This window comes from Chroicocephalus ridibundus, chromosome 3 (assembly GCF_963924245.1).
Source record: "Chroicocephalus ridibundus chromosome 3, bChrRid1.1, whole genome shotgun sequence".
NCBI lineage: Eukaryota > Metazoa > Chordata > Aves > Charadriiformes > Laridae > Chroicocephalus > Chroicocephalus ridibundus.
Window position 1 is genome coordinate 21,275,678 of NC_086286.1, and position 23,805 is coordinate 21,299,482.

General features: G+C 39.1%; 2 protein-coding genes across 6 annotated transcripts in view; one reads left to right on the forward strand and one right to left on the reverse strand.

Annotated features, from left to right (window-relative positions):
* Window positions 1–10,065, reverse strand: part of WDPCP (WD repeat containing planar cell polarity effector) — a 156,115-nt gene extending 146,050 nt beyond the window's left edge. For all 5 annotated transcript variants that reach the window (XR_010070219.1, XM_063328350.1, XM_063328347.1 and 2 more), the window contains exons 1-2: window positions 9,929–10,065; window positions 7,265–7,346 (exon numbers count right to left, since the gene is read on the reverse strand). The gene's annotated coding sequence lies outside the window, so the exon portion shown is untranslated. The remainder of the gene's footprint in view (window positions 1–7,264; window positions 7,347–9,928) is intronic.
* A 313-nt stretch (window positions 10,066–10,378) lies between these two features.
* On the forward strand, window positions 10,379–22,790 carry MDH1 (malate dehydrogenase 1). The gene is made up of 9 exons (XM_063328353.1): window positions 10,379–10,528; window positions 15,882–15,980; window positions 16,315–16,411; window positions 17,367–17,542; window positions 18,893–19,015; window positions 19,147–19,323; window positions 21,373–21,486; window positions 21,698–21,787; window positions 22,152–22,790. The coding sequence occupies exons 1-9, from the start codon at window positions 10,526–10,528 to the stop codon at window positions 22,275–22,277; spliced, it is 1,005 nt and encodes a 334-aa protein (XP_063184423.1). The 5' UTR covers window positions 10,379–10,525; the 3' UTR covers window positions 22,278–22,790.
* The last annotated feature ends 1,015 nt before the right edge of the window (window positions 22,791–23,805 follow it).

Sequence of the window (23,805 nt, forward strand, 5' to 3'; positions counted from 1 at the left end):
TCCAGTACAGGAAAGACATGGAGCTGTTCAAGTAGATCCAGAGGAGGGCAACAAAAACCATCAGGGGCTGGAACACCTCTCCTATTAAGAAAGGCTGAGAGAGTTGGGGTTGTTCAGCCTGGACAACAGAAGGCTCCAGGGAGACCTTACTGCGACCTTTTAATACTTAAAGGGGGCTTATAAGAAAGATGGGGACAGACTTTTTAACTGTAGTGACAGGACAAAGGGTTTTAATCTGAAAAAGGGGAGATTTAGATTAGATACAAGGAAGAAATTCTTTACTGTGAGGTGTATAAGGCACTGGAACAGGTTGCCTGAGAAGTTCAAGGCCGGGCTGGATGGGGCTTTGAGCAACCTGGTCTAAAGGAAGATGTGCCCCTCTTCCAACCCAAACCATTATATGATAAAAGCAGTAGGCAACTAACAGAATCACAGAATGGCAAGCATTGGAAGGCGCCTCTGGAGATCATCTAGTCCAAGCACCCTGCCAAAGCAGGTTCACCTAGAGCCGGTTAGATAAGAATGCATCCAGGCAGGTTCTGAATATCTCCAGAGAAGGAGACTCCACAGCATCTCTGGGCAGCCTCTTCCAGTGCTCTGGCACCCTCAAAGTAAAGAAGCTTCTCCTCATGTTCAGATGGAATTTGCCACGTTCCAGTTTGTGCCCGTTGCCCCTTGTCCTGTCGTTGGGCACCACTGAAAAGAGCCGGCCCCGCCCCCTTGCCACCAACCCTTTAGATACTGATAGGCATTAATGAGGTCCCCTCTCAGTCTTCTCTTTTCCAGGTTACATAGACTGAGGACTCTCAGCCTTTCTGCATAAAAAGAGGAAATTGCAACTCACTGCATTACATTCACTGCATCTGGTCAAGTTATCAGAACAAAAAATGATAGAACAGTGGATTGGGAAGTATCTACTTAAATAAACAGCTCAAGTTAAAAAGAGTGTAAATAGCTTTGCACAATAGCACATTAAGCTTTACATTTGCTTTTGTTTTTCTATATACCATTAATTAAAGAACAGTCACTTAATATAAGCATTATCAAAGAAATATAATTACACAAAATTTTTATGACATTGGAAGCCATGTAATAAGACTGATTTTGAAGTCCATATAGACTTATTCTTTCAACATATATTTCTAATGCATTTTACAAACCTTCAATTTCTCAAGGAAGACAGGCTCAACATTTACAAAATCACTTAACTGTCCTCCAAAAATGGCATATATTCTTTAAAAGTGCATTTCTTAAGAGTTTGGTCATTTCTGCTGAAAAATTACACAACAAGATGGCATTATTACTCCAAGGTGAATATTCTTGCCTTCTAAGAGGTGTATTCAAATAGATAATTATCTCTCAGACTTTATACGATGACAAATGCATCTGCAAGATAGCATCTCACTCTGCTCAGAAGTTTGGGTAGAACTGCTTGAGACCAACTATGATGGAAAATCAGTCAGCCTATCAACCTTTAGTAGGCTTCAGCTCCCATTAAAAGGTACGTGGTAATCCACGCAAGCTGGTGTCCACCAGTACTACAGCGGAGTTCCCAGCAGTGGCAGCAGATCTTGCAGTAGGACTGCAGTAGTCCACTAGCTTTCATTACAGAAACCAGTGACAGTAACTTGGCAAGAACCAAGTCTAGCGTTGCAGTGAAACTAATGATACAGTTAATGAAATTACACTAATTTATGTCCCACATGGCTATGTCGTACAAATAGGTTAATGTACGTATGATATACATATATACTTATAGTCCTGATATCCACATGATGAAAGACAAAACCATTTATTAAATTGCATTTATTATGCATCTTAAACCATGTGGAGTACGTTGTTCTTTCAAATTCTCTCTGCATTTTTTAAGTCTTTAAATCGTCTTTCCCCCCCCTCAAATCTGATTTGTCAGGCAAGTCACAATGGTCCAATTTCACAGGCAACTGAGCCGCTATTGTTAAAAAACCTGCTTCTTGTGAAACTCTAAGCAGGTATGGAATATCACAATATCAACATTTTCCTGGACACCACTCTGTCTACATCAGTCAAAAGTGCATATAGGAAAAAAGTCAGCTATGGGTGGGAAAAAACCCTACTATTTCTCTAAAGATCTTAATTTTCTGACAGAAATATATCACTTGCCCTGGCTCTGCCGAACACTGAGATACTTAACCATATGGTAAGAAATATATTCAAGATAGAGATACTAGTATTTAGAAATGCTCTTCTGCTCTTTTCCCAGAATCCTGTAAGCTGGGGACTTGCTTCTGAAATAGCTTTGCTATCAAGCATGGCATATACAGGTTATAAAAACCTAAAGGTTTAATTAGCGCTTTTCTGAGTTAAGTTCACTAATGGGTTTGCCGAATTAACCAGACCAGAATTGTGTAAATATATCATTAAACCTTATTTTGCATTTGCATATTACCTGCCTCTTAAGAGCGTATTCATCCTCTGTTTTGGTGTTTTACATATTTACAAAGATACTCTAAAGTTCTGTCTTAAGAGAAAAACTGCATAGAATAAGAAAAACTTCTGTGGTAAGTTTGGGATCTTATAACTTGTAAATTAGCAACGAAAGCACTGAGATAAGTCTTTGGGAGTATATTTGAAGTTTTAATGAAAGAGTCAGATTACAAAAAGCCATAGTGGGAGTCTTATATGAGGAAGCTTTAAAGTTAGTTGCAATGTATTAAAAAACAACATTCAAATAAATTATTTTTCACCGCAGTATGCCAAGTTTTTCGAGATAGAATTAAAATTGGGCTTTCATTTTAGACCAAGTAAAGCATAATATTAGACTATAATACTGCATATACTAGTGAGATCCAAATGCCCACGGTGTTGCAAGAGAACATTTTTCCTCAGGCATTTGAAATTTAATGCTTCTTTAATATTCTCTGTTGGATATTGTTAGAATGGAATTTCAAATATTTCCTGCAATTTGAGTTAAAGATTACTGAATAATGCTGAGCAGCAAAAAATATTTGAAGCATACATCTAAAGCTGGCATAGTAGCTTAATGTCCTGTTGTTTCTTGCTTTAGCAAAATTAATTTCTACAGTCTTCAACCATGAATTCAAGCACCACCTGGAGATACAAACCCATAATTTAACTGTGGTGTATTTCTAGCTCCCTTGACTAACACACTGAGGCTGGACCCTGTTATGTCAGCTATAAAAGGAAAAGGCCATTTCATAGCAATACTTTATATTCTCCTAAATCAGACAGCGGGCAACTTGAAAAACAGTATCTGTCCCATTATTGTAAATAAATGGGATTACCTGTCATGAAATAAATGTACGTGGTTTTGCCTATATTAAAAGTATATATTCTACTATATAGCCAAGAGTAACACCTTTCCAATAGGACCCAAAGTATTCAAAGGTTTTTGTCCCAGTAAGATCCAACCTTTTCACCATACATGTGTTAGTGCATTACCATGGTTACTCAATACAGGTAAGGGAAGACTGCAAATTAAACTTAACAAAAAGGTATAGTTGCATCATCCTAGAAACAAACCAGTAAAAGACAAACTATAATCATGATTCCCTTTGCTTGATTACTTCATGGAGAAGCCTCCTTCATTCAAAGATGAAGCTACTTTCTTTTCCATCATTCCTGTCCACAATATAAGTGGTCATGCTCACGATTTTGTTCCACAGCCATGGTTCCCTTATCATTCATACTGGGCTCATACAGACTCATTCCTTGGCGCTCTCCTACAGGAAGGCTGCCAATTCCCCTCAAAATGGCTTGGAACACTGCTTCAGACAGTATGACTACCGTGAGTTCAAATGAACTAATTCCTCAACTCCATCCCAGCCAGATAAGGCAACTCGAAATGCCTTCATGACACGCCCAAAAGTTTTAAACATTGATCCTTAGCCTCATGCGGTAAGAAAACCATTCTCATGGGTTCCAACACAACCCTTGTCGACACTCTGAACTGAAAAAACAGCAAAAATATATGTATGCATGTTTTGGAGCTGCAGGAAACTCAAAGTTAGGTAGCATGGGTATGGCAAATAGACTCGAAACAGCTGGATACATGGGCCTATGCTTTTATTAAGAGACAGGGACAGTTTAGCCTTGCAGCATGCAACTAACTAAATACAAGCATGTGCAGAAATCAAGTACTTGTGTTAACTTGAGCAGAACGAATAAATACAATTTCTTCTTTCTTTCCTCAAGGATCAGTAAAAATACTAAATATGGACAGTACTATAAGCAACACTAAAGCCATCCATAGACTCTGCTGCTGCTAAAAAATCAATTTGGATAAGGTTTCCAAAAGACAGCGAGATACCAAAATGAATCTGTGGAGCAACAGAAAAACCTCCATACGGGAAACAAAGTGTTTAGTTTGCATTTAAGCTTATTACTGATTAATTCATGTTTTAAAAATTGTGTTTCACATATTAATAATGTCATTAAGATAAAAATGTATCAGTATTTTCCTTCTGTAAAGAGTTAGTTTTTAAACAATTAACTTTAAGAAGTCAACGTCATACGACACCATTCTCCCTCCACAGATATTTCTGTTGATATTTTCCTTAAAATATGATTCACTACTTGGGGGGGAAAAAAAGGGAGACAAATTCAGTTTGTCAATCTGTATAATGGCAGCTATTAACAAGTAAATTCTGTGAAAATACACAAACAAATACAAATGGATATTGTAAAACAAGCCGAAATATTTAAAGCAAACTGTGTGATCATAATTCATAGAAATAACCTTAATAAGAACAGCACTTGTAATTATGCGACAGGTTTGGCATGGAAGAGCACCCATCAGTCATTCTGGCATGCAAAGGATGCATAAAGGAAGCAAAAGGATTCACCCACCTGCACTGAGTCTAAAAAAAATGGAAAGTAATCATTATGGCTTGTAACTTCTCATATTAAAAGTTAATCCTTGATGATCATGTTATCATGAACAAGTAAAAAAAAAAAGTAATTTAACAGTAATTTAAACTTGACCAATGCTGACTTCATTTAAAAAAAAAACTTACAAGGACATTAGCTTAATGTTTAAGTCTAGTTCTTGGGGTTGGGGTTTGTTTGGTTTGGTTTTTTTAATACCAAAATAATTTTTAGATGTTCATTAAAAAGCAGATTTCCAATTACTCATATGCTTACAGATAATGCATTAACCTGCTAGTTTTACTGAACAGGAACATATTAAAACAGGCTGGCACAATCTTAATTCAGATTTCTCAAAAAGCAGCAATGCAATGCATACGCCTTGGAAACCCACCTTATCAACACAATTCCATAAACACTCCAAAAATCAAATAAACCCAGGAAATGTACCATTTCTTGTGATCAATGAATGGGTGACATTCTTTTTACATGAATCCCTAATCTAACATTCTTCTTGTTGCATTTTAGTTGGGAAGTCACATTTCCCAAAGAAATAGCTTTATTACTAACGAATTCAATGCATGACGTCCAGATTACAGACTGGCAATTTTCATCACAAATGTACATTTAGGTTCTATGGTCTGGAAACCCACTTAGTGGAACAGCCAGACAGCAAATATAGAAAAGCACTTTCTGTCATACTCGTGCCATTCCCCTGTTTGCAAAGGATGCTTTTATTCCTCCTCCTTTTCCATTTCCAATCTCCCAAGAGTTTGTAAAAACCTCTACCACTTCAGTTCACCTACCATGGGAAGAAGTACCTAATTCACTCAGAATTTACAAGTCACAATCAACCTCCTCCACACATTGACATTAGTGAGAAAATCCACACGTTGTTGTCACAAATTGTCTGCTCAACCAAGAAAAAGACAGATTTGTGGTAAGGTAAAAAAGAATCCAGTAAGACTATTTCTCATACAGCAAGAACAGAACTCTTCTGTTCTCTTTGTAATAATTAATTTAGAGATCAACTTTGCTGAATTTACAGACCATATACCAAAGTCTTTGCATGTGTGAGAGTGTTTTGGTTGTTTTGGTTTGTTTTTTTTTAACAGGCATTCTCTATACCCTGTACTTCTAAGAACTGTGAGAAGAAAATCCACCAAAAGTGGTTCACAGATGGTAGACGGTAATAGATCTTCCACAGTCTCTCAGCTTTGTCTACACCGGGGTTGCTGTTATCAAGCCACTGTGCTGCCACAATCCCTGGTCAGTGATGGAGCCCTGCAATACCTGAACTGCATTCCAGGCACCAGAGGCCTACGAGCATCAATCCAAGCACCTGAGATCTACCTACAGCAAAGGAGGCCTTAACTGTTACAGTGTCCTCTGGCAAAAACACAATAGGTGTTTGTACTATTAACCTATTTAGAAATAAGAAACAAAAAAGAACATTTGCATACCAATGTGTATTAAGATTTGACTCATGAACAGTTCATAAAGATTACTAATAAATATTGCAAGCACGCTATACATCATTTGTGTCTGTTCATAGTCAGTAGGCACATGAGTACAGAATGTTTTATGGCATCCTGTCTACCTATTAAAAACATACTAAAGGTTGTATAAGTAATTAATGAATGATTAATTACCTCAAATTATGTAAAAACCCAACTAAACTACTAAGAGGTAAAAATGAAGCCACAGGATAAAATGAAACCAGTTCCATAGAAGGTAAAAATTCCCTTTAAGAAAGTAAGTTTTCTGAACCACGGCAAAAAAAAAATAAATAAAAAAAAATCAGAGTTATAAACAGAATTTCTAGACACACATTTCTTCATACCATTTAGTGCCTATGCAGTATCACATAACTGAAGTTTAGAAATGAACAGTGAAAAATTAGTTCTGGACATTAACACTAGGAATACAAAAAAATAAGTTATGCATAAAAATATAAATTCTTAACAAAAACACATCTATTTTCATTTTCTAAACTAAGATTTTAATTGATCTTGCTTATATCTGCATCTTTATAATTTTAAAATTCTATTACAGATTTCTCACATACATTTAAAAATAGTTTTTGATCCTCTTAATCCCATTGCGGTATTTTTTTAATGCTTTATTTTATTTCTGAAAAATCCCTTGTTATTATTCCCTTGGATCATAACCCAGAAGAGGCTTACAAAACTGTTCCAATTCTATTATTATTACTAGGATTGAACTCAGCCATTATATAGTTAATTTTTTTATATAGTCTTAAACATTTTCTACAAGTGACATGTTTTTGTATTAAAAATTGTAAGTAAATGCATGAGGTAAGAAAAAACTGTATTATACGTGGAGAAGATAAAAAGATAATTTCACAAATTACTGAAAATTAAGTGTAAAAACTTACCTAAAAATATTCATCAATTTCTATAGACGGCAACGAAGAAAAAGAAAATCCCATCCAAAATACAGTTAAAGAGCACAGCCAGCTGTTAACAAAGAATAATTCATTTTAAAATATAAAAAAATTAAGAGAGAATTCTGGCAGACTACCCTTCAAAACTACTAGTTGCCTTGAAAAATAATACTTAATCCCCACAAAACAGAGATTAAAACATCTCGAGTATTAAGTGTATTGTTTAATTACACCAATTTCCAAGTAATTCAATATCCTTTTGAGTGCAAAAACTGTAAAATGTATTTCAAGAATTAGCTGAGAGTCCAATCCATATGCACACTAAATTTCCATTACTTCTTTTGCATGTAATACGTTTCCATTTATGCAGTTCTTTGGCTTAAAGCGCTTCACAAAAGACACATACTAATAAAACATGGGGGAAGCATTAAAGAATATTAAAAAATTACAACAACAACAAATACTGGCAACACAAGATGCAAAATTGTCAAGAAAATTACGAGACAATAACAAACATGAGGAAATTCAAAGACTCTGACAAAGCTGACAAGAGAAACAGTATTAAATTTATAAATATCCAAAACTTTGAAAAGATGGCAAGACTAATAAATCAGCAAAAATAAATCAAATACACCACACTTCCTGAAGATAAAGCGCACAGTTTTGGAAGACTGGGTTGCAGAAACTCTTAACACTGTATGTTTGTAGATTCCTACAAGTGACAAGAGTCTGAAGACATAGGCGTGATTTAACAGCACGAGAAACACTACCAAGAACCAACACTTCCTACACCAGAAAGGCTTCTATCCAGAAGTAAAGGATATATTTTAAAAAGTGGAAAACATCAGGAAAAGGAGTTGTAAAAACCACATGGGGAGATAAAAGCCTCTCTCATTTTTTTTTTTTGTACATTTACATTTTGCTTGGAAGATATTAAAGCTTAAGGAGTAGAAACAAATTTTAAGCCAAGTAAGAAGGAAATAGTAGAACTGCTATGTTTCACTAACTTTAGAAATTACACCACATTCATAAAAGGCCAAACTTTAAGGTATCTTTAGTTAAATCAGCACAAAAGACAGTGCAGACAGTCTTAAAGCAATTTAACTCTCTCTCAGACTAATTATACTGGGAACGGATTTAAAATAAACTGATATGCATGTCTGACAAACAAAAGTATTTACACGTGGCTTTGCACCATATTCATTACTAATCACTTCTAACACAAGACATACTGTTATCTTCAACAACAAATAATTTGAGCAGCACAAGCTTGGGAAAAAAGGACTGAGAATGAAAACGGAGCCTTACCTACAGAAGAAAGTTTGATTAGCTTAACTGAAATCCACTAAAACAATAAAATCTCCTATGCTGACACACACAAATCAGTTTACAGCATGCTAACACTGATTTAGCTGAAAATTGATAAGGAATCAATTTAAACTGAACTGCTTATGCTGAGTGGAAATTACCTTAAGCGGGTCCACATCAGGTTTTGGGTATATTTAAATCTTAAATAATCTTAAATAGTGTTAATTAAGTCTGTACAATGTCTGGGTGTGAAAACGGTTAGAGTCACTAGGGTAAAGCATTTTAGGACACTCTGGAATAATCTGACTGGAAAACAAGCTCCCTTCTACTTACCAAGCTTCTCTACATTTCACGGCAAGCCAGACCTCAGCTTTGCCTGCAGCTATTCTGCTTTCAAATTCATCCCCAGAAGGGAACTTGGGTACAATCTTAATTCATATTAAAAATGTATGGTTATTAACTGATATAAATCAGTATAGTCTGACATTTAAAATAAACTAAGTATGACTGTACCTTTTCAATTCTGACATTGCAGTTTTCTGTGGTGCAGAAGCCATCAGAGGCTCAGCTAAAGAGGTGTTCAAGCCACAGGAAGCTTTGAGCTGTGGCATGAGCACAATTAGCAACAAGACTCCTAAAATGAGAACACTTTGCATGATAAGCATAAATATTTATGTTTTACACCCACTGCCTTAAAGGAGTAACTTCTTATTTCTGTCTGAGGACTGAAGAAGAAACTGTATAATTGCACACGCTGTTTAAAAAAAAATACAATCAACTATAAGGACTAGAGTAAGATTTAAAACTAATCGTGCACAAAAAAAATTCAGATGAGTGAGACTTCACCGAAGACTTAACTAAATTAAATTTGTCCAATGAGGAACCCCGTCAGGATCTGAGGAAAAAAATAATCAACCGTGCCATCCGAGACTCTATATACTCTTGTATATGTATATGCAAATATAAAAAATATAAAAAATTGGTGTTTTTTGCTGATGCGTTTATGCCAATACCAGCCTCACTTTACGCACAGGAAGAGTTTACCTCAGTCAACAATCCAAAACACAACTAAATGAAGAGTTTTATTTTTGTACACTCGTTTAGGCACGCAGTCTTAACAGCGGAATAGCACAGGTAAGCTCTCAGTAAGTAAAAGGAAACGGCCACGCAGAACCTCAGAGGACTTTGTAAGGCCAAGGCAAGGCTCTGCCCGCCCTCACGGCGCCGGGCCTGAGGAGAACTTTTCCCCCCCCGCTCCCCCTCACTGAGAAGCCCAACAGGCGGACAGCCCGGAAAAGGCCCGGCCCCGCCAGCCTGCCCACGGCCGGGCCGCGCACCCCAACCCACCGAGCTCTCCGAGGAGACCGGGAGGGCGAGAGGGTGAGCCCAATCACCGCCGCCGGCACCGGGATCTCCCCCCGCCATTTTCCGTCCGCCCGTGCCCCCCCTCCGTCACCTAGCAACCACCGAAGCGCCGCCACCTGCGCACGCGCAGCCGCCACGCACGGCCCCCGCCGCCTGCTCCTTTGCGCATGCGCAAAGGAAAAGGCCCGCGCTGCCGCAGCACCCCCCCCCCCCCGCCCATCGCATCCCTCATCGCCCACAGCGCATGCGCAAACGCAGCAGGCGCGCACACACCCCCACCGCTGCCCGGCCGCGCTGCTCTGCGCTTCAATCAATGGGGCCGGTAAAGCGCCGCCACGCCGCCAATGGCGCCCGGAGAGGGGAGGCGCGCGTGCCCCGAGGCACTCTGGGAGTTGTAGTTCCCCGGCCACTCCGCAGGCGTGCGGGGCAGCGGGAGCCGGGACTACAGTTCCCAGGCGGCCGCGCGGGGGCGGGAGAGGCCCCGCCCCTCCGCGGTACCTCAGCGCGGCGCTGTCGCGGCCCCAGTCGCGCCTGTAGAGGTGACCCCCAACGTTCCCGGACTCGCCGCTCCTCTCAGCCATGGTTGGTACCGCTCACCGAGACCTTGGAGGGGTGGCAGCGGGCTCTCCGTTGGGGTGGGGACGGTGGCGGGCTGCGGCCCCCCTCACCGGGGCGGTTGGGGCGGGGGTCTCACGTCAGGTAGAGGTGGCTGCAAAATGGCGCCGGCTCCCCCCCATCGCCTTCTTCCTCCTACTCTTCCTTGTCCTCACCGGGCGGCCGCAGAGCCCCGGGGCGGTGACTTGAAGGTGCTCTTGACACCCGGTGCTCGCCTCAGCCCTCGCGGGGACCGCGCCGGGGTGACCTTCCAGCCCGGGTACATGGGGATCGGTGTCAGCCCCTGCAGTGCCGGCCTGTCGGGAACCAACCGCCCCGGCCTGGTCGTGGCCCTTCAGCCGTTTAATCGCGGCTTTTCCTAATGCTGGCCCCTGGCAGATCCCGGTGTTTGGCGACATTGCCTTAGAGAAGATGGGAATTACCTGCCTCTTCATTTCATTAGAGGTTTTGGGTGCAATTCTGTGTTAGCTCAAGGAGAGATGCCTGTAAAATGTTTTCCTCTCTTGTTTCATCCGTGCTTGCTGTCAAGAAATCCAGCTGTTTGTGTCTCTTCTCCAAATTGTCAAGGAGTCCTTCTAGTTCTGTCCTGAAGTTGTGCAGGTGAACTGGAATACTTTGCTTTTCTGTGGTACATATATAATTATATGCATACGCACAAAGTTGCAGAGAGACCTCGCTGTCCTTTATAGTCATGAAAAATCTCCTCGTTTTTCTAAATTTTATACTCTGTTATCCAAACCTTTTCTTTTAGTAGTTTGTTATTTCCAAGATGCTTGCATGCTCTTAAATGTGGCTTATTATTTCAGCTGTAAGCTAAAAAAATACTGAAATCTGTAAACCTTGTCTATCCTAATTCTCCACTCTTATTTCTATTCAAAATATGGCTTCTCGGGAGCGACCACAAGACAGCAAATTTTAGTTCATACCTGAGAGCTTTCAAAACATTGTCTGCCATGAATTTGCTGTTTTTGCAGGAGAGCTGTTGCTTAAAACCTACGTTGATGCCCAGACCTTTTAGAATGTCACTGTTTTTTATTTTACTTTCACTATTCTAATTATGCATTTGGCATTGGGGAGAGGTTTTAAACTTCTGAAACAAAATCACATGTCTATTGATGCAACTGCTATTAGCTAAATGAAATGGAAAACGTTTTTAAGGGCACCTGTTTCAAGGTCATTTCTGAAGGAAGGAATTCCTTTGGAATCCAGTCTATGAACCACAGTGCTGCTGGGGTTGCTAAAGTGCACCACTGTCTTGCTGATACTTTCTACCACTTTTCCAAATAAATTTATTGTCACTGCAACCCTGCTATAAAGAGGGAAGAGCAAAGGGAAAGTTTTTTTAGGAGACAGATTTTAATTTAATGCTTAAAGCATTCTTGTCAAGCAAGGCGGATAGCTTACTTGGCTTTAATATTCAGGAGTAATGTTAGGTTGGCTGATGTTTTACAAAAAGCTAAGTTTATCAGCAATAATGTTTATAGAGGTCTTTTATAACTGTAATTTGCAATGCAAAGTCCATCACTTGTGTAGACAGGACATAGATTTTTCTCGTTCCTACACTTGATAGATTGTGGATTATTTCATGTTACACTTCTGTTTACCTTTGTAATCTGCAGAATCAATTTTGCACTGTAGTGCTATTTTCATGTATGGCACTAATATTTTAGGTCTGCTATTAGCAGTAATCACAGAGATGATTTAGGCACTGGGTTCTCAAGCCAGAATGTGTTTGCGGGGGAAGGCATTCGTTAAGCCCGCAGTTTAAATATCCACTTGATATTGGAAGCTCTACTTCTATGTGTGATAATTTAGGAGGTGGAGAAATTCTACATGTTTGCTGAATTGGAGGGAGAAGGGTATTTGGGGTGCAATGTTCACTTTTTCTTTTCTTCCTTTTTGTCATTACCTTTACTACTTTTTCAGTTCCCTAAAACTTTTTAGCTATTCATCGGCTGTATGTGAAGTGGGGAAGGCTTTGAAACTAAATAGTTCAGTTAGATGTTATTCTGTTTGTCTTCTAGTTCTTCTATACCTGAGGGTGAGTAAAGGTCACCTCTGTAGTTACCACAGCATGAAAGTATTCTTATTGAAGCCCAGTGCAGGATCCAAGTCGTGGATTAAAGTGCCTGAGCATGAATGTGTGGAGCCTACAACTTCATTGGGGAGCTACTAATTTCTCTAAATATCCAATGCACAAAATTAGCCTCAGATGCACAATGATACTGATTTTTATATGCGATGTATGTTTTCCAGGGAGAGTTAACTCTATTTTGATGGAAGCACAACATTTTTGGCCTGCGAATCTAGCCCCTGGAATCAAGAGATTACATGAAAATTTCTTTGATATTCATTGCTCACAATTGGTGCAGGGGCAAAGGGGGTTCAGGGAAAGCTTCTATGTGAATCCAATGTACTGAGGGTTTGGAGAGAAGAAAACAAGTCGGCAGTACTCCTCGGTTTATTTTAGTTTATTCCTCCCTTCTGCAGCCCAAAATGGGGGGATAACAGGAAGAATTGTGGTAAGCAAACATAAATTTTTGAGAGGGTGGTGCTGAGTCATGACTGAAGGGGTTTTTTTAGCAAGGATAAATATTAAGTCTGTCTTAGTAAAAAAAGAACAAAACCAAACAAAAACAATAAAAAACTCACCAAACAAAAAACCCCCAAACAAACCCCAAAAAACCACTACAACATAGCCCTTCCTCTTGCCTTTTTATCTTTCACTCCTTCCCTCTCCTGTTGTTATGCTAAATACTCACCATAATGCTAGTGGGTAGACTGACACTTCTTATGTTTAAATCAGATTACCATATAAAGTGCATATAGTGGAAAAAAATTCTCATTAACTTTCCCCTTTTTGTAACACTACTTTAGATTGGCTTGCGTGTTGCAAAAGCGAAAGAGATGAACTTCCTAAAATCTTTGTTCTATTCACTGGAAATTCAGAAATCAATTCACAGTTGATTTCAGATACCATGTAATTCAAAGAAAATGTGTTCTGCTGTTATCTGTGCAAGCTCTGGAGTAGCATGCTTAGCACGGGATTACTTTTTATATGCTGCTGATATGGGATTTTGCCAGGCCAAGGTTTTGCAGCACAGTAATTTTCCAGTACTTATTTTCCTAACTAATATGATTAGCTGCCTTAAAATTGAGTGTTCATTGTTCCCTTTACATAAATAAAATGTAGATTCTCCTTAAAAGCATGCTGAAAAGTTGGCTATAAAATCTGATATGCATCTTAATCTGTGCTGCCCATCATCCAGACATTATAGTGCATTTGGATGGTATAACTTCCCTACTCAAGAATAGCGTACCAAAACTAGTTTTGAGATTTAAAGCAGCAATAATCAATTGTCCGCTGTCCTTCCCCCTCACTATAGAGCTCTGATGAGGTTGGAGGGATGAGACTTGCAGTAGGATGGGTTCAAAAGAAAATAATGCAGTTCAACACCATAGCTGGTAGTCATTTAACCAAATATTTAAAGAATCATTCCCATAATGAAGGCAAAATCATGTTGAGGTCTAAATCTGCAAGTTCAGCAATTTAACTTCATCACTTAACGCTCTCGTTTTATGTAGTGCATGATAAAATGGGGTAGGTGGCCTCATTTTTGTAGCTATCTAATCTTAGATTGAGGCAGCTGTGCTTGGCTGGTCACCTCTGCAGAGGGAATACAGTCAAATCCCAAAATGGTTTTCCTATAAATATCAATGACAGGAATGTTGGTTGGAAAGGATCTCTAGAGGTCATCCAGTCTGACCACTTTCTTGCTCTGAGTCTGGAGGTTGTCCAGTCCAGCCTGATAGCAAGGCTTTTGCCACTGCTAAATCAGGTCATACATGGTTTTTCATCTGGATCTTGAAAGCCACCAAGGATGAAGGTTGTATAGACACTCTGGGTACCCTGTTCCGGTGCAGCAGTACTACCCTAATCAAGAATTTTTTTCTTAATTTGTAGCCATTGCCCCATGTTCTGCCATCTGCCACTACTGAGAGGTGTTTGACAGGGTTATTTTTATAACCTTCCTCGAAGTAGTAGTAGGCTGCTGTTAGATCACTCCTTGTCCATTACCTTTCCAGTCTATGCCCAGCTCCCTCAGCCTCATCTTATAGGACACGAACTCTGGGCCCCAGACATCTGAATAATGTTTGCCTGGACTCTGTTTAGTTTTTCAAAATCCCGTTAAAACTCAGGTCCCAAAACTGGACTCAGTATTCTAGCTGCAACCACCAGTGCTAAGCAAAATGCCTGCCTTTGCTCTGCAGGCTTCACTTTTCATAATGTAGCCCAGTATACAATTAAATCACTTCAGACATAATTGAATATGGAAGATCTTTTGTCCATAATTCAAGTGATAATCTTTTAATTATTTGAAAAACTGGGCATGGGTTTCCAGCAGGCTGGTCAGAGTCTGCTTGTTCATGTGCTAGCACAATCTGTGTCAGCCCTACTGCCTCTAGGGAAAAAGGAGATGTAAAATCCATGCTTAGAAAATAATGGGTTATGAATGTCTTTTGGCATGTTTCCCCTTATCAATATTAAATAACCTCTGAAGTTCCCCAAGTCCTTGTTCTGCTTAACAAAATGGACCTATAGGGTAAGGTATTCCCCCCCTCCTGCCCCTGCAATTTGCGATATAACAACATGTTGTCAGTCTTCTCCCAGTCTTTTGGAGTTTTGGGTCAGTTTGACAATGGACAGTTGTATTATGGATGTTAGTGTCTATATTTGTCCATAATACAGCTTCTGTCTGTGGATTTGTTAAATTGCTGCATAACAGTTTAGTGAGGCAGTCGTTCTAAGTCCACTGGATTCCTTGGTTTCTGGCATTCAAATAAGTCTTTGGTCGCAAGTAAGTGTTCAAAATGTTTAATGGAAACAGCCTTCAAAATTGAAAGAATCTGAAAACTAGTGAAGTGCGTCAGCTCATAAAAGTATGAATGGGTAATCTAATGAGTGGGTACATTTTGTAATGCCTCATGCTTAAAAGGCATCATTGTTAAAAGGAATACAAAGTTTTTCAAACAGATTATCATTCCTGGTATTTTGGAAACTTTTCCAGCAGCAATTCTTCGGGATACTTTTGCAAGTGTGGTCTGTTTCTGTAAAAGCAAGTAGAGAAATTTCTGGTGGTTCTAGCAGAAGAGATGTATGATCCCGGGAGCTGGCCCTGATCCACATTTAGGCATATGTTTTGATCCAGGTTAAATAGTCATAACCTCACTTCTGTAGTAACTGTTAATTTTTACCACTCTCAGATGGTGTGAGCCTGCACTGTGTAGCTGTGGGTAAGTCTCCGTAACTTTCTTGCAGGGTGAACCTATCAGAGTCCTGGTGACTGGAGCCGCTGGGCAGATTGCTTACTCGCTGCTCTACAGCATTGCCAAAGGAGATGTCTTTGGCAAAGATCAGGTAACTCCTACGCTGAATTATCACTTGTCTCTGCTGCGCAGTAATGAATAAGCTAATGTCAGAACTGCAGTCCCTGAGACTTGTTTTCTTGTGGACATCTTGTGGACTTGTGGACAGTTTACCAATGTGCAAGTAATTTATTCTTTAAGTGGTGAAAATGGAGTCGTACTCTGTTACACAAGCTTTCGATTGTCGGTTGTGCTCAAGTGTTTCAGTTTTCTGTAAACGGATTTTAAGTCTTGCACAAGATAGCAGTTTCTATCAGATAACAAGACAAATTAATTTTCAAAACAGGTTACGCCTGACTTGCACTGAACCATTTCTTTCTTTATAGCCTCTTATTCTTGTGCTGCTGGATATCACCCCCGTGATGACGGTATTGGACGGTATAGTGATGGAGCTGCAGGACTGTGCTCTACCGCTGCTGAGAGGTGGCCAAAAGAAATCTTTCTTATACCAACAAGATGTTCTAGTGCAACTATTGCATTTATAAGTTCCTGTAGCTGTCAGGAAGTTAAGCAGAAGAAAATATTAGATAATCCTTTCTTGGTTTTATGTTTTGTGGAAGGTTAATTAAACTTAGGCTGTAAGCTAGGAAGAATGCCATTAAATGAGTTTTGTGTAAAGAATTGACTAGACAGATACCTGGGTTTTGGTTTATATCATCTAATTCTGGGTTGTCAGCATGTACAACAAATTATCAGGTACTTATGCATTGTATTCTGGCCTAGTGGTAAAATAACATTGAATCTTTTGGTATGCCTAGATGCCTTTACTGAATAAAAACAATTCTGGTCTTTAGAAATATCTTCTCCATACAGACGCAAACTGAAAAATCGCTCATCAAGTCTTGTAAACAAGTTAAGCTCTGATAGTCTAAACAAGCAGGAGAAAGGGAGTAAGTAGATGCTACTGTAATTATTACAGTACTTAAAAAAAAAAAAAAAGGCATGTAGCTACCAGCTCTTGTACCTGTACAAATCAAGCCTTCTAAACCTTCTTCAGTTTGAATTTTTGAAGGGAGAGCTTCATTTGTGTTGGTACTTGCCACTAAAAATTTTTAGTAAAAGTGAAGAACAGCATATGTAAATATGTATAGATATTTAGAGACTTGAAAGTTATCTTTTTACATAGATTTCTCTTGTGTTTTCAGACTTTATATCTAAACCTTTAGATAAATATTTGCGTGTATAAACCGTTTACTGGCAAGTATTTAATCTGTGGAGTTAGGGCCAACTGACTGTACTTGTATTTTTAGAAGGGGAAAGTGGTGTTGTCAGATCAGATTATATACTATTTATGAACCAAAGAATATTCCCATTAACACTTTGACATGAGTATTTATCTTACTTAAATTTATTTCCCTCCCCCTTTTCCTTTTTTTAGAGGTCATTCCAACAGACAAGGAGGAAGTTGCATTCAAAGACCTTGACATAGCAATTCTGGTTGGCTCCATGCCAAGGAAAGAGGGCATGGAGAGGAAGGATTTACTCCAAGCAAATGCGAAAATTTTCAAGTCTCAGGGTGCGGCCTTGGACAAGTATGCCAAAAAGACTGTCAAGGTGAATACAGAAACTGAGTTTAAAAAGTTAACTCTCTGACTTATGTAGAGATTTAAATGCACTGTAGAATGGTATTACACAAGCAATAAGTGTAGGCATTGCTTTCCTTAAGCCCTGGAAAATGTGCCACAGTCGAGGTTACATGAGATATAGTATGTTAAATGGGTAGATGATTTAGTCCTGAACTTGTTTGGTGAAAAAGGTAAATGTTACATTGTATTGCTGTATTTCACACATAATCTGAACTGGTTACCAATTTAAAAAAAAAAAAAAAAAAAGGCAGTCTTCTGCTTGTTATCTCTCTTCTCTGGGGGAACTAAATTATCTACATGCAGCTGCCTGCTTCATATCCATCTGTGGCTTCAACATAATGACCCTTAACTTCAGTATTAATATGGAATTACAGTTGCACAAAAAATTGGCTTTATTTAGGTTGTTTGCATCTTGGTCTTTGGAGCATTGGAAGCTTTTAATTGTTCTCTCTCAGATTCCTTGAGCACGGTTAATGGGATCATGTGGCTGCTCTCCTACTGCTCTTAATCTCAGACCCAGACTCCGACTGTGCTTTGTAACTGACTTTTTAATGTCTACTTCCTCTGCTGATGAACTTCCTACTGCTTCTAAAGACTTGTTTGCTTCTTTATACAGTTGGAATAAAAACTATCAATATAACTATTGCAGAGTAATGGAAAATTCACTGAACTCACTTTCAAAAGGGGAAATACAAAGGGAGGTTTGCAGATTAGCTTGTGTGATTCAGAGTATATGGAGCTTGACGTTAATCATTTGAGGCACATTAGTAGATGAAGAATGAATAAAAATCAGTTTTCCATAGTAATAAATTGATCTAAGTTCAGGCAATGTTTTACTTCTGGCTGCCTATGAACATTGAGATAAGTGACTGTACTGGCTTTCTTAATTATAAAGCAATTATATAAAGCTGTGGCAGCCAGTCTAGGAACAGTTTAAAATGTGATGGTAAATTCACTGTGGGCTGAGTAGTGTGTATGTATTGTGTTTTCCCTGAATCTAGTAGTGTGGGCTTTGAAGCTAGGCTGTGGGTCAGTGTGCAGATCTCACTAGAAGTCTTGTTCTCTTTCACATTTTAATGTCAAATTATAAAGAAGATACCTAGCAAGAAAATATTTTTATGTGCGGTTATAAAAGACCTGGTGACTGTAAACAGCGGACATATAAAAAAATCTTGTTGAAGACAACTAAGAGATGTAGAAAACTTAACTTTTTGATATTTTCTTTGAAAGCAAAGCCATGTATTTCACTTGAGGGACCTGTTTTGCAGAAATAGCGTCTTCATCTTTCCACATTCCCCTTCCCCTCTTTCATTTTTAGGTTGTGGTAGTTGGGAATCCAGCAAATACTAACTGCCTGATTGCATCAAAGTCAGCCCCATCAATACCAAAGGAAAATTTCAGCTGCTTAACTCGTTTGGATCACAACAGAGCTAAATCTCAGGTAAAAAGAGCCTGTTCACAGTAGAATGCTTTCTGTTGTCTCTGCTAAATACAAACAAAGCAATGCTTTTGAAGAAGCCTGTGCATTGAGAAGCTGAAGATAATACAATGGACATCTTTAATTTCCATTAGATCGCTCTGAAACTTGGCGTGTCTGCTAATGATGTGAAGAATGTCATCATCTGGGGCAACCACTCCTCCACTCAATATCCAGATGTTACCCATGCGAAGGTAAATGTGAAAGGAAAGGAAGTTGGAGTTTATGAAGCTATAAAAGATGACAGCTGGCTGAAGGGAGACTTTATCCTGGTAAGATCTAGTTTGTTGTTTTGTTTTGTTTTGTTTTTAAATGGTCATTCTGTGCTTCTGCTTTCTCCTAACCTCATTTGAAATTGTAAACTATGTAAATGACTGGCTGAATGAAGCAGCTCTTCCTATCTAACTAGAGTAAGTTACCTTATTGATTTATTAGTCAGAGGGGTGGAGCACCTCTCTCACAGAACGCAGGCTGAGAGAGTTTGGGCTGTTCAGCCTGGAGAAGAGAAAGCTCAGCGGAAACTTTGTAGCCCCTTCCAGTCCCTAAAGGGGCTATAGGAAAGATGGGGAGGGACTCTGGATCAGAGAGTGGAGTAATAGTATGAGGGGTAACAGATTTAAACTGAAAGAGGGGAGATTTAGATTGGGTATTGAGAAGAAATTCTTTCCTGTGAGTGTGGTGAGACACTGGCCCAGGTTGCCCAGAGCAGCTGTGGCTGCCCCATCCCTGGAGGTGTTCAAGGCCAGGCTGGATGGGGCTTTGAGCAACCTGGTCTGGTGGGAGGTGTCCCTGCACATGGCGGAGGGGTTGGAACTAGATGACTTTTAAGGTCCCTTGTAACCCAAACCGTTCTATGATTCTGTGGTCTTCAGATAGCCTGTCTCTGTCAGTTACTTGCTTTTGAAAAATTTAAGGCATTATGAAACTTAGATAAATACTACTAGAAAAAGCCATTTTGAGTGCTAATAATTCAACAAAAATAACTTTGATCATAGTTTAGGTGCAGCTCATCTGGCACACAAGCACCATTCACTATGATGACTTTTTGGGGCATTGTTGTAGGTGAATCAGGATAATCTTCTGTTTGCTTCTCCACATCCACCAAAAAAAGCCCTGCAGCCCTCCCCCTGCACGTGCACGTGTATGTGCGCACACACACACTTTCCAAATCTAAATCTGTGGCCTTGTCAGCAGCATTTCTGAAAAATCTAGAAAACACCTGCAAATGTTTTAATGTAGCGTAGTAACAAATAACGTAGGGTCGTAAAACAAAATAATGGTATGAATTGATCAAGAGCATAGGCTAACTAAATGCAATATAAAGTGAAACAGGGTTACTGAAGGCCCTGATGAATGAGACTCTGAGAAGCTGTACTTTGCTTGGTATTTCAATGCTACTGGCATGCTGATAGCCAGGTACCATATCTTAGCCAAGGCACCTTCATTTTGGGACTGAGGTGTGTTTTGTCATACAACCATACTCTGTCCTATCTTGGTTTTGGATAGAGCTTATTCCAGTTCATGCTTGCTGCTACAGAATAAATGACTGACTATGCTGGCAACCGAAGTTCATGAGCCAAAGTCTGTCCTTGCCCTTGATCCTACTCTATCTTACATGGCCAAGGCAGGAGATCGGTTTGGCCTTCTAGGTATGTTGTAATGCTGGTCTATGCTAGAATGCTTTGCCTAAGATAAAAGAGATTTGATAATTCTTGCTTTCTAGGCTGGAGTCTGGTTGGCATAGAGCCTTACCAAAACTTATTAAAAGAAAAAAGAAAAAAACAACATTTAAGAAGCTATTCTAATTCTAAGAAGCGCAATTCTTAAGTATAAAATTTCTAAATGTAAACTTGAGTATAAGGTGTTAGGTTCAACTATCTTCAGGAATTAAATGAATTTTATGCATTAAATATTGTAAGGATTGAGACCAGCAAATAGTTCATGTTGGTATTCAGCAAAAAACCTTAATTCCCCATGTTGCACTGAGTAATCTTACTGTTGACATACATGAAGTCCCTTGGTGGTAAAAGCTTGAAACACCTGGTTGGTATGAAAGAAGTTAGTGGGCTGCTAGTTGTAAAGTGGGTACAAAGAAATGAGCCAATCTCTGAAATATTCCATTATGTTCTTGTCTTGGCAGAACTGTTCTAGGTTGTATTTCTGAATTGTATGGCCTGTTCATTTAGTGATAGAACTGTGTCTTGACTGATGAAATGAAATAATGTTTGTAAGGAGAGTTTTCCTCATGGCATTTATTAACAATGTTTAGACCGAGCCATGGTTGTGATGCTTTACAGTTACGGGGTTTTTCTTAATTGCAGACTGTTCAGCAACGTGGAGCAGCCGTTATTAAAGCTAGGAAGCTGTCCAGTGCAATGTCAGCTGCCAAAGCTATCTGTGATCATGTGAGGGACATCTGGTTTGGCACTCCAGCGGTAAGATGTTGCTCTTGAGTAAGTGCTTATTTGCCTAATGCTTTGATTACATGCCAGTGTCTTTGACCTCAAGAGTGTGTGTGTGTGTGTGTAAGAATCTGTCTTTTTCTGGAATAAAGTGTGTCACAGGAGATGCAATATATTGGAAGTGAAAATTTTGCTTGCTTCTAGCAGTGAAAAATGCATTTATCCCTTACTTTTCTGTTTTCAGGGGGAATTTGTTTCTATGGGAGTCATTTCTGATGGCAATTCTTACGGTGTTCCTGAAGATTTGCTATATTCATTCCCTGTTGTGATCAAGGTAACTAGGCTGTATTTAAATCCAAGTGTCTTCTGCAAGTCCTAGCTAAACTGTCACATGAGCTTGTTAACAGCAGCAGTTTTGGTACGGGACTGCTGTTGCTGTGGGGATTTTAGCAGTTGTTCAGAGGGGACTGGTACTAACCATTTTGCAGTAGTTGTCAAATAAGTACTGATAGACGAGTAGAATCTGGCATGACTAGCTGGTGTTGGTTGTTCTCTTGATCTGAAAACAAAATTAATTTCTGCCTGATGTGTTTTTTAAGGCCGTAAACCCTGTTTCTTAAGCTGTAAAGTTTCCTTTGCAGACCGAATGAAGCTTGTTCTGACATGGAGGGGCTTTTTATTTGTTTGTTTTCAAACAGGACAAGACCTGGAAGTTTGTTGAGGGCCTTCCTATTAATGATTTTTCTCGTGAGAAGATGAATCTGACTGCTAAGGAGTTAATTGAAGAGAAGGAGACTGCTGTGCAATTCCTCTCCAGTGCATGACTAGGTGATGAGGAAATACAAAGTCATTTAAGAGTGGAAGAATCTAAAAGTCGTCTCTAAGTCTGCTACCAAACACTATTACTGTATTCAAGTCAACAGTCTGTGGCAATCGTGCATTTTGAAGTTCATATGCTTACTGGTACTGTTGTGCCTATTGAGTTATTAGCAAAAAGATTATTAAAGAAGCAAAACGAGTTTGTTGATCAAATTTTGTCTGTTTGATACTAGTTGCTTTCTGCGGATGATGCAGACTAATTGTTTGCCTCTGCCTTGGCTACTAACGCACAGTCTGAGTTTTGATTTAGAATTTGGCACTATTGGAACATGTCCTAGTCCGTGATCACTTCAGCATCCTATGGCTCAACTGAAAATTAAATTAGAATGCCAATAGTTCTTGAACCAGTAGTTCAGTGACTCAAGTCTATCATTGGACAGACACCCAAGTATATACTGTTCACTCTGGTTATGCTTATAATGTTTGTCAATAGAAATATTAAAAGATGCTTAATCACATAGTGGCTAAGAGTAGTTTTTTGCACTTTATTTGCATGTTTTAATTGTGTAACTAGCAGAATTTGGTAGTACAACATAAAAAAAAGAAAACCCTGAAGACCTATTTTAAAAAAAACTGAGGGGGAAACTAATTTTAAGAAAGCTTATTGATGACTAGCGCTTCCATTTTGTCTTCCCCAGGCAAAATTGCTTTATGTCAACATCAGACACAAAAGCCTAAAGACAGATTTGTACTCCAGCACTATGATTCACAAGCTGTGTCGGTACCATAGCTCAGTACTAATTCGATTGTGGCTTCAAGGCATTTTGTCCTAGGAGACAAGGACTCATTGAGTTCATCTACTTGCTTGAGAATTTTCCTAGTGCAGCCCACAAACAGTTCAACTTCAGGAAGCTATTTCAAAAATAAGGTACTGTAATTATTCCTTTGCGAGCACACAGGTGGATGTTGCTGTAACTCTTCTACAAGATTCCTTCTTTATCTGCTCCTGCTGTAGGAACCCACCTTATGTAGACTTAAGGGATTTAGACTAGGTTTGTTCTTCTGGGAATTTCTTAGATGTGCTACCTGTTCTGTTCATTTTCTAAGCACCTTATATACTTCCCACCCTGTTTGCAGAGTGCAAGCTCTCACGATATCGCATTTTTCTCATACACACTGTCAATCCTAAATTGTTGTCTGTCCAGTTCCAATATATGCGTTTCTTCCTTGTACTAAAGGAGATCTTGGGTCTGTCATATCTGGAGTCATCTCATTTCCCTTTTTTTTTTTTTTGTTTGTTTGTTGTCATTAAATGAGGATTCAAAAAGTAGAACTGTTTTGACAAAAAAAAAAAAGCTGAAACTTAATTCTAAGCAAATTGAATGTTTTTGGTTTTGTTTTTTTTAGGATTTATCAACTAGATAAATTATAAAATAAATCATCAAACATCAATAAGCTTATCCTTTAAATTTAAGTTGGCTGTCACGACATTACTGTAGCTGTTAAGTACAATGACAGTAATGCAGCAAACGT